This window comes from Plecotus auritus (genome assembly GCF_963455305.1).
Source record: "Plecotus auritus genome assembly, chromosome: 1".
NCBI lineage: Eukaryota > Metazoa > Chordata > Mammalia > Chiroptera > Vespertilionidae > Plecotus > Plecotus auritus.
The window spans coordinates 48,135,020-48,147,895 of NC_137770.1; the positions used below are offsets into that span (position 1 = coordinate 48,135,020).

Consider the following 12,876-nt stretch of genomic DNA (forward strand, 5'->3'; position numbering starts at 1 on the left):
ATCCTCATTGGTTGTACTTCTAACTTACTCAGTGGCAAGTATTACATATAAAAAAGGTTTATTTATTATTCTATACATTTATAACAACAGTTTCCTAAATCTCTCCTTAGCATGTCTTCTAATAGATAATATAATTAGTGCACTATTTCAATTTATACGGAAGAGCATGCTATTTTTTCCCTAATGATAAAATTTTCAAATTCCTGTTTTGTCAATACTGTAAACATACCCCATTATATGTAGCTCAGTCAGTAATTACAGCAATAATCAATAAACTAACCAGCTATTTGCAGTCCATAGTTAATTTATTGGTTTTCCCAGTGAAGAACCCAACAATCTTAACTCTGTCAAATGACTAAAAATTCAATTACAACACTACTCAGAAGTGTCATCCATTATACCTTCTTTCAATTATTTTTTATACTTTACATTAAGAGACTTTCCCTCTGTGACACTGATCTCTTAGGAAGAACACAACCGCTCCAGTGTTAAAAAATAACATATGAAGCCGATCTATTGTGAATACCAAATTAATTGCTACAGACTTACCTGGCTTCAATTCCCCGCCCCCCCCCCCCCCCCACCACCACCACACACACACTCCTCACTCACCTCATTGCCCCTGCAGAGGTAACAACAATGTGCAGATGCTCTTCCTTAAATGACTCTAGCCACATATGGTCAGGGATTAATTAGATGATGAGAAACAAAAGCACAATGAAAAGTCTTCAAGTGAAAGGTTGACAGAGAACAACTCTGGGGCCTATTTATAGGATAAAGTTATTGGATAGATGTGTTTATTAATGATTTGGAAGTGAAAAAGACAGTATGTTGGCCAACTTAATGATAAGACTTTGTTTTGGATAGTAAAACTGTTAGGGAGCTCCAGCTGGTCTTAATAGAGCTTTGGGCAGCCAATAGCAGATGAAATTCAACTTGGACAAGTTTAAGGTAATGTGAGTTTGCAGAGGAGTTTAAATTTGTATTCAGCAATGGTCCCAAATTTGTAGGATCCTCTCAGTTGAAGCTTTCAGAGTCATCCCCACAGTTAGCCTGAGGCAGTGACTACACTAACCTTTAACCTATTTCCAGGCTGCAGCAATTCTGCTGTATTTCTAAAATAGAAGTTTAAATAGTAGCTTCAGGGAACCTGCCACTTAAATAAAACAGGACCATCAGGCCATGCAGACAGCAGGCCAAATGGGACATTCCCTTACAAATAGACTGCTGTATTTAGCCCATTTTGATAGTGCTTTCATCAAGATCCCATCTACTGTTCACCTGATATTAAAAAATAAATAAATCAAACAAGTCTTGGTGAGGTTGTGAAAAGGAAACTCTCGTGCACTGTCAGTGGGATTGTAAATTGGTGCAGCCATTATGGAAAACAGTAAGGAGGGTCTTCAAAAAATTAAAAATAAAACTACCATACTACCCAGCAATTTCACTTTTGGGTATTTATCTGAAGAAAACAAAAATACTTAATTTGAAAGATATATGCATCCCTATGTTCATTACAGCATTATTTACAATAGCCAAGGTATGGAAACAACGTAGGTATCCATGAATAGATGAATGGATATATATACAATAGAATATTACCCGACCATAAAAAAGAATAAAATCTTGCCATTTGCAATAACATGGATGGACCTAGAGCAGGGGTGGGCAAACTTTTTGACTCGAGGGCCACAATGGGTTCTTAAAATGGACCGGAGGGCTGGAACAAAAGCATGGATGGAGTGTTTGTGTGAACTAATATAAATTCAAAGTAAAGGAGCGGAGGGGAGAGCAAGAGAACCCTCCGCTCTTTCGGCTCCGCGGGCCGAACGGGCCGGATCCGGCCCGCGGGCCGTAGTTTGCCCACGGCTGACCTAGAGGGTATTACGCTAAGTGAAATAAGTCAGATAAAGACAAATACCACATGGCTTTACTTATTTGTGGAATCTAAAAAGAAAAAGAACAAACAAAACATTTAGAAACAGACTCATAAATACAGAGAACAAACTGATGGTTGCCAGAGGAGGAGGCTACTGAAATTGAAGACAGGATGAAGGGTTTATGAGGTACAAACTTCCAGTTATAAAATATATGTCACAGGATATAATGCATAACACAGGGAATATAGTCAATAATATAATAACTTTGTATGGTGACAGAGTTACCTTTCAGAGATATCTAGAAACGGCTCTTTCTTGTTTCCAGTAAAACTGGCCGTGAGAGCATAGAGGTTCATTAGGAGCTGCCAACAAGGGCCTAATACCAGGGTTATGGCCCACAGCAATCCTAGTGCTAGAAGTCCATCATCTCCCCTGAAGAGAAGCTCTTCGCCAGAGCCCCCAAGGGGCCAATTGCTGTACGACATGGCTCTGCCCCTTCTTGCTAGCTGTTGCAAAATAGGACTCTAGAGGAATCAACCTACAGGCTACCCTGAGTCCTCTACAGAGATGAAGCTGAACTGGGAGCATGGCTACATTAATGACAAAATATAGGTCCCACCCTGGCTGTGGCCTACTTATGCTCATTTTTTTCCTTTGCCACCATGAGCTGCATAATAAACTCCTTGTTTTAATGTAAATTTGAGTATGCTTCTGCTTCTTACCAGCACAGGTACCCCAAGATATTTCACAAGAGGACTAAATAAGGGGCTGCTACATTTTTATCACTATTTCAAGGTCATCCAAATGCCCCAGATAAAATAGAAGAGGAAGTTAAAATAATATACCCCTAAAAAAAAAAAAAAAGCTTTATTCATTGAATGAGAAAACTTTACTTACAGTTTAGAGCATGTTATTATTTGAAGAAAAAATGGAATAATTTCCAAAACAATTTATTTATTTCATTCAGTTTCTCACTCTTTTCATCATTTTTCCACCCTACCAGGAGAATATACTGCATTACCAGTCTGTTTGGATGAATTACATTGAATTAGGGGACTAACTGCTCATTGAAGACTGAGCTGATTTTCTATGCACAAAGTAAGTTCAAAGTAGGACCTACTCAATATGGGGAATATTTAAAAGCAGCATGTGGAAAATGAGCTTTCAGTCTCTTTGCTCTTTGAAGGAAACTTTCTAATAGCAAAGGCCGAGGCTGTAAAATGTTCAACTCCTAACAGCAAGAAAATTTGAGGTAAAACTCAGCCTTAAAGGTAAGAAGAAAACCTTTAAAACTTTAAAAGCCCAGAGTATTTTTATATTTAATAATATTAATAATATTACCTCAATAGATGCCAAAACAAAAACATCACTTAAGACTGGGAGTGAAGAGACTGAGAGTGAAAGGATTGGGAGCCAAAGGCCTGGATCTGTGTCCAGACCTTCCCATTCATACCAAAATGACCTCCAATTGAATCTGATCTCTTTGGGCCAGTTTCCTTCTCTGTAAAATGAAACAGATGGACAAGACCTCTAAGCCTCCCTTCCAACTCTACTTGAGTAACTGTATAATTTTAGAGGCAATCTCCAAGTTGTTCATATTAGGTAGGCTAAAGCTAATCACATCCCAATTTACAAAGTGCTATAGAGGTCAAGAAGTAGTTTCCCTCATGGTACCACGTCTAACTATGGTCAAGTGTTCCACAGGGAATACTTACACTCTACTAAAACACAGGGGCTCAGCCTTAATGGGAGGCTTTACAGTTAAACTCATCCCATTCTTTTTTGGCAATGCAGGGGAAAATGGTATAAAGAGAGAGAATGGGCAAAATGAAAAAAATTATTCTTGTTACTACTGTGCTGCATTCATACAAGCGCCTCAGTATCGAGAGAACCAAGTGCAATAAATCCTTTACTAGACATAGGATTTAGCAGAAACAAATATGAACCCACTTACAAAAGTAAAATGTACTACTGAGTTTCTTAATGAAAGGTCACCCAAAAGTAGAGGTTAACATGAAAATAACCCCTTCCTATAGCTGGGTCTCAGTGATAGACAAAGCTTATGAGGAATCAATAAACAAGGCCCAGCATTGTTGTTTGATGCTGTAGGGAAATGAAGCCAGCACTACGAGGCAACAAATACAAAAAATGGAAGAAGAAAATCAGCATACTATATTCAATCTTTCTAGAAAATGAGAGGGAAAACAAAACAAAAAAATGTAAACTACATTAAGGGAATATTTAACAGGGTCCTTTAAGTAATTAGCAATGATCAGGTATTCAGTTTTCAAAATATGTAGGTTGGGTGTATTTTTTTCCTAATAAAGCATTTCAAATCCTAATTAAAAAAATACTTTATGGAGGAATTAAAAAGATACAATAGTGTCAGAGAAAAAGCCATGATCCCAGAAGTGGAATATTCTAACAACATAACATACAAGAAACTACGCTATAAAAACAGATTGTTGATTAACACAAACTCATAACAAAACACAGAGAGCTATCACAATGGTGCTGTAATAACACTTGGCTGTTGAATTCTCTCAATACATTAAATATCTCCTTGGAGACCAAATTACTTTAAATTTTCTTAAAAGACAATTTATTATAGCTTTGTTTTCTTCTCATTATCTCTTAAAAATATATCCAATGAAGAAAAGAATGCAACTTCTAAATAACTTACATAAAATGGTACTAATGTGTGGCAACACTTCGGTTTAATATATTGGTTATTACTTAAACAGCACACAACAATCTATTGTTATGACAAATCCTTACCACAATGCGATATTCCATGTGTCACATGTATCAAAATCCACTGTATGTCATTATTATGGCATACATAAAATTAACAGCCTAAGGCTGCTAACAATTTAAATAATTGATAAGTTTTCAATTAAAAAAGCAACATTTTCAGATCTAATACAAAAATCTATTTAAATTACTGATTAAAAAAACAACCAACACCCAACAACTTATGCTTCTGTTGTCCCAAAGCCAGAAAATCTTGTATCCAATTAAAAAAAAAAAAAATTCTGCAAGTTACAACTTAGACATTGCAAAATTTTTTAAAATTTTAGGCAGAGATTCAGGCTGTTTATTCATTTAACCTTTGTAATCAATAGGAAAGAATAATTAAAGGATTTGTGGTAAAAGTGTTTCTATTTTTGCTTTGCTTATATTAAAGAAATACCAAAGGGCTGGGATGGAACCTGCAACCCTCCGGTGTGGGATGACACTCTAACCTAACTCAACCATACCAGCTAGGCCTCTTAAGTATTTGTTAAGTGAATTAGTGAGAAAATCTGGACCTAATTGGCCTGACCACAATCCGTAAGCCACTACCAATTCATTAAAAAAGTTTTCAATATCCACAGCAAATTAATACAAAGAATAATGTAGTGAGTTTTTACATTAAAACTAAATTTACTCACTTTAATGATCATCTTTACTTTTGAGATTACGTACTGCCTAATGTTTTAATCTTTAAATAACTCTCATTCTATTAATAATGGTTAACAGTAGATACTTTTATTAGTTTATGTATTAAGGTTTGGTTTTATTGGCAAAATTAAACATTACCATGCCTATGTCTGTCTTCCAACCTAAAAATGAAAGACTGATTAGTTCATGAAACCTAAATATTTGGGGATCAATGAGCTAGTTGATTTCTTTTCAGACTAAAAAGTGGCTCTCAAAAAGTCTCAGGAACTTTTAAGTTTAAAAAGAATTACATAACTAATATTTTCCTACAAAACTAAGCACAGTATTTGAGAAAATAAGCAGAAATCATACAGAATATATACTCAGATAGCTCAACTAAGGTATTATATAAAAACAAATCACTCAGATTTTAATAGTGGTTATAACATAGAAAGATCCCAATATTAACGTGCAAGTAGGTGAATAGGAGAGAAACTGTAAAACAGTAAAAGATCATGGGCTTTGGCATAAGAGAAAACTGAACTTTAAAAAAATTTATTTATTTATTTATTGATTTGAGAGAGAGAGAAGGAGAGAGAAATATTGATTTGTTGTTCCACTTATTTACGCATTTATTGGTTGATTCTTGTATGTGCCCTGACCCGGGATTGAACTTGCAACCTTGGCATATTGGAACAACACTCAACCAAATGAGCTACCTGGCTAAGAGAAGAAACGGAACTTAAATTCCATATTCACATTCATACTAGCTCTAAGACCTTCAGCATGTTTGTTAATCATGGCTTCCTCATCTAAAATATAGAAATGACAATATCTACCTCAGAGAGTGATTAAAACCAATGAAAATGAAATACCATAAGCATCTAGTATATAGATGAGGCACCAAAAAACCTAAAAATGATTATTATTATGATCACATGCAGTAACATTCTTAAAAGGCACCTTTTGTCAGATCTTCCCAAAAGCACATTATTGAAAACACGCCTCTTTATGTGGCTATGTCAGAGACATAATGAAAGTATACTGCTGTCAGTAATGTACTCTGCAATAGATGCATGTGAAAAAACTAGAACCAACCTATGTGTGTGTGTTTTCTAAAAATAAGCATGTCACATTCCCAGGAGAGTTAGAAATCTATCAATACTAGTACTAGACCTTTCATCAGACCATCCTACTCCACCTTTCAAGGTGCTGATGAGCCCTGCTCTAAATTCTCAAAGCACAAGGACTCTCAAGTAAGTTAATGGGAAGTCAATGGGAAATTGACTTTTCCTACTCTGTGCAGCTCTGAATGCAACGCTCTGTTAATCATGCCATTCTTCTTGTTCTCTTTCCTCCTACCCTAAATTAAAACTATTGGCAGAAACCCACACAGATATTTTACAGTTTTCATTACAGTGAAACAATACCTTGGGTTGAAGTTGAAGTCTATCAAAAACCTACAACCTAACTGTTAGCTAAGGTTAGAGTCTCACTATCATTTCCACCATAATACCACTTTGCATTTGTATAGAACTTTTAGTTTTCAAAGGGCTTTCACGGCTATTCCCCTATTGATCATTACAATGACCCTGTGCCATAGAAAGGACATGTATTATTATCCACAACTGACAGATGAGGCAACTATAGCACAGAAAGGTTAAGTGATTTGCCTAAGGCCGGGAAACCAGAAAAGAGCTGGGTCTCCTGGCTTCCAGTCCAATGTTCTTTCCACCAGACCATTAGAGATTTTATAAACACATACAAACTCAGATAAAATAAAATAAAACAAATAAGAGGAAATTTGTTTTTTATCATAGTTGAATTTTTGAAGCTCAGTATTAAAGTTTTAGAAATGTAGCCTTTTCTCTTGTTGACCTACTTCAGTCCTGTGACAAACATTAATGCAAATTTTCACTGAAATCCAAAACACAAAAGAAAAGTCATTTCAGGATATATTCAAATCACTTTGATTCAGTAAGTAACCCCATAGTAGTTCATCTTGGGATGGGTATAAGGGGGTGGATAAAATAATGGAGAGCATATCTTTAAATTGTGTATCCATATTAAGCCTGCAGCTACATTATAACTACAGTGTGTTTGGAAGGGTGAAAGAGATCGCCAGTTGAAAGTAGATTTTGAAAAATTTTTTAGAGCCCAGGGGTTCATTTTTAATGAGCCGTTACTTTAAGTACTGCATAAAAAATACAGGAAATTGATAGTCCATTTAGTCTGCACCATACCTAATGCAAAAGTCATTAAGATGCATTATTCTTAATGTTCATGATATGATCAGTAAGTGTTTTTGGAAAGAATGCCCTTAACTTTCACACAAGGAAATCTTTGCAAACCTTATATACTATATAGAAAAATGTTATGGCAATTGTGATTTACTTTTATACCTTCATTCTGCCAAGAAACAGCATTCTCAATCACAGTAATATATTTAAGATAGTCCTCATTTGTAATATACTTACATATGACAGCATTGCCTTCATTTCTTCATCACTTCTCACTGTAATTCGATCACCATCTTCATCTTCATCTGTTTAAAAAGCAACATAATGCAAGTGATAAGATTTGCATTTTTTATGTACAAAAACCACATCAGCTGGAAACATAATACAATTTGTTTTTACAAACTGATATCCAAATCCTCAAAACCCTACTTTGGGGGATGTTGAGGTTTGTTGTTTTGCTTTGTTTTGTTCAGAATACAACCAGAATCTCAATAAAGAACTAAAAAATTAAGGGACAGCTAAAAAGTAAAATATTACTCATGCCATTCATGACATGTATTTAGGAGTATGACTAAAACAGGTTTGGTTTGGAGAACTTTAGAAACTGAAGACAGGCCAGTTGTATTCTACTGTCAGTACTTTTTTCTTCCCCACACAGCACCCTATCCCTCTATTCCTTCATTCTTTTTCTCTTCCAGGCAACCCACCATGTCACATTAGCATAATAAAAATGACTAACATTTACTGATCATCATCATACACAAGGCACTAAGTGCTTCATATGCAGTAAGTACCTCCTGAAGAACTTCACAATGGTCCTATAATGTAGATAGTGTGACTTTATTATTATTACTAGAGGCCCGGTGCACGAATTCGTGCATGGGTAGGTCCTCAGCCTACTCGGTGATCGAGGCCTATTGTGGGGGCTAGCAAGCTGGGGGGAGGGGCTGCAGGAGGTTGGCTGCTGGCCCCACCCCCGAACAGGGCCCCATTGTGGCCAGGTCAGCCCCAGGGGGGTGGGGGGAGGTTGGCTAGCCCCATCCCCGACGGGGGATGGTGATCAGGGGTGGGGCTGGCTGAAGGGAGGAGCCACGGGCAGTTTGCCAGCCAGCCACGCCCCCGATCAGGGTTGGTGGGGGGGGGGGGCAACAGGGGGCCAGGCCGGCCAGGGGGAGAGTCCACGGGAGGTTTGCCACAAGCCCCACCCCTGATCCGGGCCCCATTGGGGCCAGGTCAGCCAGGGGGAAGCCGCAAGAGGTCAGCTGGCCCCACCCTTGATGGGGGAACTGACTGGGGACAGGGCCGACCAGGAGGAGGTGCAGCAGGAGGTTGGCCGGCTGGCCCCACCCCTGATCAGGCCGGTTGGCCGGCCGCAGTGGGTGTCATAGTGACCGGTCATTCTGGTCGTTCTGGTCCTTCCGGCATTCCAGTCACTGGCTTTTTATATATACTAGAGGCCCAGTGCACAAAATTCATGCACGGGGGGCAGAGAGGGTGTCCCTAAGCCCAGCCTGTACCCTCTCCAATCTGGGACCCCTCAGGGAATGTCCGACTGCCGGTTTAGGCCAGATCCTGGGGATTGGGCCTAAACCGGCAGTCAGACATCCCTCTCACAATCCGGGACCGCTGGCTTCTAACTGCTCACCTGCCTGCCTGATCGCCCCTAACTGCATCCCCCCCGCCAACCTGATCACCCCTAATCGCCTCTGCCTGCTGGCCTGTTTGCCCCCAACTGCCCCCTCCTGCCAGTCTGGTCGCACCCAATTGCCCCCTCCTGCCAGCCTGGTCACTCCCAACTGCCCCCCCTTGCTGGCCTGGTTGCCCCTCACTGCCCCCCCTGCCAGCCTGGTCACCCCCAACTGCCCCCCTCAGGGTGCCCCAAACTGCACCCCCTCCCGCCCCCGCCGGTCATCTTGTAGCGACCATCTTGTGATAACCTGGGGACGGCCATCTTGTGATGACATGAAGGCGTCGCTCGAGGGCCACCTAGGCTTTTGTTAGTATAGATAGATTCCTTTTTACAGAAGAAAAACTGGGAGCCTAGTGTAAGGTAAACTTGCAAAGCAACTTTAACATTCTCTCCATATCCTATTCTATCTAGTAGCTCTCTTTCTCTTTCTGTACAGTTTCATTTGTACTGGGAACTCTGACCATAGTAAGTGTCAAACAGCAATTCATGGTACTTTGAAATAGTCTTGAAACTAGAGGATAATAAGGCTTTACAAGATACATAACCAGAATGTATTCATTTGACTAACTGTATTATCAAAGTAGACACATACAGAAACAATGTACTTATTTCAACTATGCTTCCCTTATTCAAAGTAGCTTTGAAGTAACTCTTCACAAACTGCTTTAAGAACTAGAAGATAGCCCGAGCTGGTTTGGCTCAGTGGATAGAGCGTCAGCCTGCGGACTGAAGGGTCCCAGGTTCGATTCCGGCCAAGGGCATATGCCTAGGTTGCAGGCTCCATCTCCAGTAGAGGGTGTGCAGGAGGTAGCCAATCAATGATTCTCTCTCATCATTGATGTTTCTTTCCTCTGTCTCCCTCTCCCTTCCTCTCTGAAATCAATAAAAATATATTTAAAAAAAAGAACTAGAAGATAGACCATGTGAAAATATCAGATCTCACTTTTAACCCAAACAAAATTGCCCACCTGATCATTCTCCTACAGTACCTGCCAAGAAGAACTCAGAATGACTTTTGGCTATTTCTAAATATTTAGTTACCTTCGTCATCTTTCTACAGATAAACATCTGTCAACAGGAGAACAGCCTATGTGGCAGACTCTAACTGTACAGTTTTAAGAAAAATACCCAAAATATTTTTAGCAACAGCAGCATTGTTGGAAAAAGTGCACAGCTTCCCAGGGGACAACTTAGAAGGGGCTACTCTCTCTCATTTGGATGTCTCAGCTGTGGTGCACTTATTAAACAATCAGTGGTGTTATTTATTCATTTTGGTCACTCTTGGGTATCTAATTTGCTGATTTGATCCCAGGCCTGGCTTTAAAACAAAAATGTAAAGTGGCTTTCATGTGTATAATATACAACATTATATTCCTTTATATCTGTTTTTCTCCTTTGCTTACATCACATACTCTGGGGATTCTTACTGAAAAGACAGTATGAGTTCAGTTCAGCACAAGGCTCTTCGCCCACCAGCCCTCCTTTTTGTCCAGCTGCAGTTCTGAAGATATACCCCTGTTCACTGACCAGGCTCTGGGAACCCTACAAGGGAGCCTGTGTTGTCTCCCAATTAGCCGAAGAGCAAAATGCTACTTCCTTTTCCTTTTTGGTAGCCAATAGCAATCTGACATCATGATGGAAACTAGCACTTGAGCCAGCCCCACTCAATGATCAAGCCCAAAGCTCTTGCTGGGGTTTTCTCTCCAAAGCATTTGTTCCTGGATCCTGGTTCACCTTAAATAGTTCCCCAACTCGATGTAAATCAGTATCATCAAGTCATACTAAATATCTATACAGGTAGAAACTGTCTAAAGTCACTATTGGCATTATGCTATCAAGAGTTGCCTGTTTTCAGTATAAAAGACACACAATGGTGACTTTCAGTGACAAAGGTGGCACATTCCTAGATGTTATATATATAAAGGATATATAGGAATCTAACACATTCCTTCTTTCTTTTGCTTTTTAAGTTATAGAATCTATAAAACCAAAGCCATTCTAATTTTGGAAACAAAAAAGTTTCTACAGTATTTTCAAGGTTAAATCAAAAAGTTTTCTTACAAATGCAGGAAACAAAGGGGAAAAACAGATATAGTATAAAGAAATATAATGTTGCATATTATATCCATGAAAGCACTTTACATTTTTGTTTTAAAGCCAAGTCAAATTCTCTGTTTGGATGTGCACTAAAATGATTAAAAAAAAAAAACAACGAACAGCTTTGTTTTGATAAAGTCCTGAACTTGGTAATATTTTCAATCTGAACAAAGTAGCTTTTTGTAAACCTCATTTCTACACCAGAGCCAGCTACAGAGATGGTGGTTACAAAGGGACTGCTTATATTCAAATTTCAATATGTACATGGGATGGAAGTGCTTGGAGTTTAGTAAAACAGTTGGACATCCCCCAAGGGCTCCCAGACTACGAGAGGGTGCAGGCCGGGCTGAGGGACGTCCCCTCCCAGTGCATGATTTTCATGCACTGGGCCTCTAGTCTTTTTATAATTTGTAAAGAGAGGACAAGGATTCCAGAAAAATCATTTATATCACATCTCTCTAAATCAGGAATGACAACAACAAGCTCCCCAAACCAAGCTTGAATCTTTAAGGCAAAAGATTCTGGAATTCTATAATTCTATGAAATATCTTAGGGATTAATTCAACAAAAAACTGTGAGGGGAGTCAGCCACCAGAATAATTTATTATCTAGCAATTCCATAAAAAGCAGTTATGAAACATACAAAGGTATTTTGCTTTAATTTGGACAGAAAACTGAAGCTACATGGCCAGAATAGCCCACCTAGTGGTAAAGGGCTTAGGGCTGTTCCAGAAGGGGTCAGACTCCAAGAAAAAGAGTTCTGAGAAGTTGAAAGAGGCATTCTATCTAATCAAGTCTGAGGATGAAATCAGATTAATAGTTTTTATGGATTAATAAAAAAGCCCCATTTTATGTATGTATTGGTTTTCTTTACAAATTGCCCTTTGAGGGGACTGATTCACTCTAATAATTGTGATTAGTAGTTTTATGAAGATTCCTAGTTCTTGTCAAAGAGGAGACTGAGTTGGAAAAGTAATCACACTTATGAAAAGACTGATAATTCTAGCCAAAATGCAAAAATCCAGGTAACCTAACCCCCGAGGGCAGCCAAGAGCAAACCATTGGCTTTGATGTTTAAAGTGAGAATATACTTCTCTCTAAAGACAAAGGATTCCAAAGAAGACATACAATAGGTACAGGAAAAGATGCTTAACATCACTAATCATCAGGGAAATGCAAATCAAAACCAAAATGAGCCCAGTTTGCCAAAACCGGTTTGGCTCAGTGGATAGAGCGTCAGCCTGCGGACTGAAAGGTCCCAGGTTCGATTCCGGTCAAGGGCATGTAACTTGGTTGCGGGCACATCCCCAGTGGGAGGTGTGCAGGAGGCAGCTGGTCGATGTTTCTCTCTCATCGATGTTTCTGACTATCTATCACTCTTCCTTCCTCTCTGTAAAAAATCAATAAAATATATTTAAAAAAAAAAAAAAAAAAAAAAAAAAAAACGAGCCCAGTTGGTTTAGCTCAGTTGGTTAAGTGTCATCCCATGCACCAAGAGGTTGCTGATTCAATTACTGGTCAGGGGCACATGCCCGGGTTTCGGGCT

The 12,876-nt window shown here is 38.9% G+C and overlaps 1 protein-coding gene across 4 annotated transcripts in view; it reads right to left on the reverse strand.

Moving 5' to 3' along the window:
* The window catches only part of MAP2K5 (mitogen-activated protein kinase kinase 5), a 289,315-nt gene that overhangs the window by 256,481 nt on the left and 19,958 nt on the right, over positions 1-12,876 (reverse strand). For all 4 annotated transcript variants that reach the window (XM_080670938.1, XM_080670940.1, XM_080670939.1 and 1 more), the window contains exon 3: positions 7,781-7,848. In XM_080670938.1, coding sequence (XP_080527064.1) covers positions 7,781-7,848 — 68 coding nt within the window. The remainder of the gene's footprint in view (positions 1-7,780; positions 7,849-12,876) is intronic.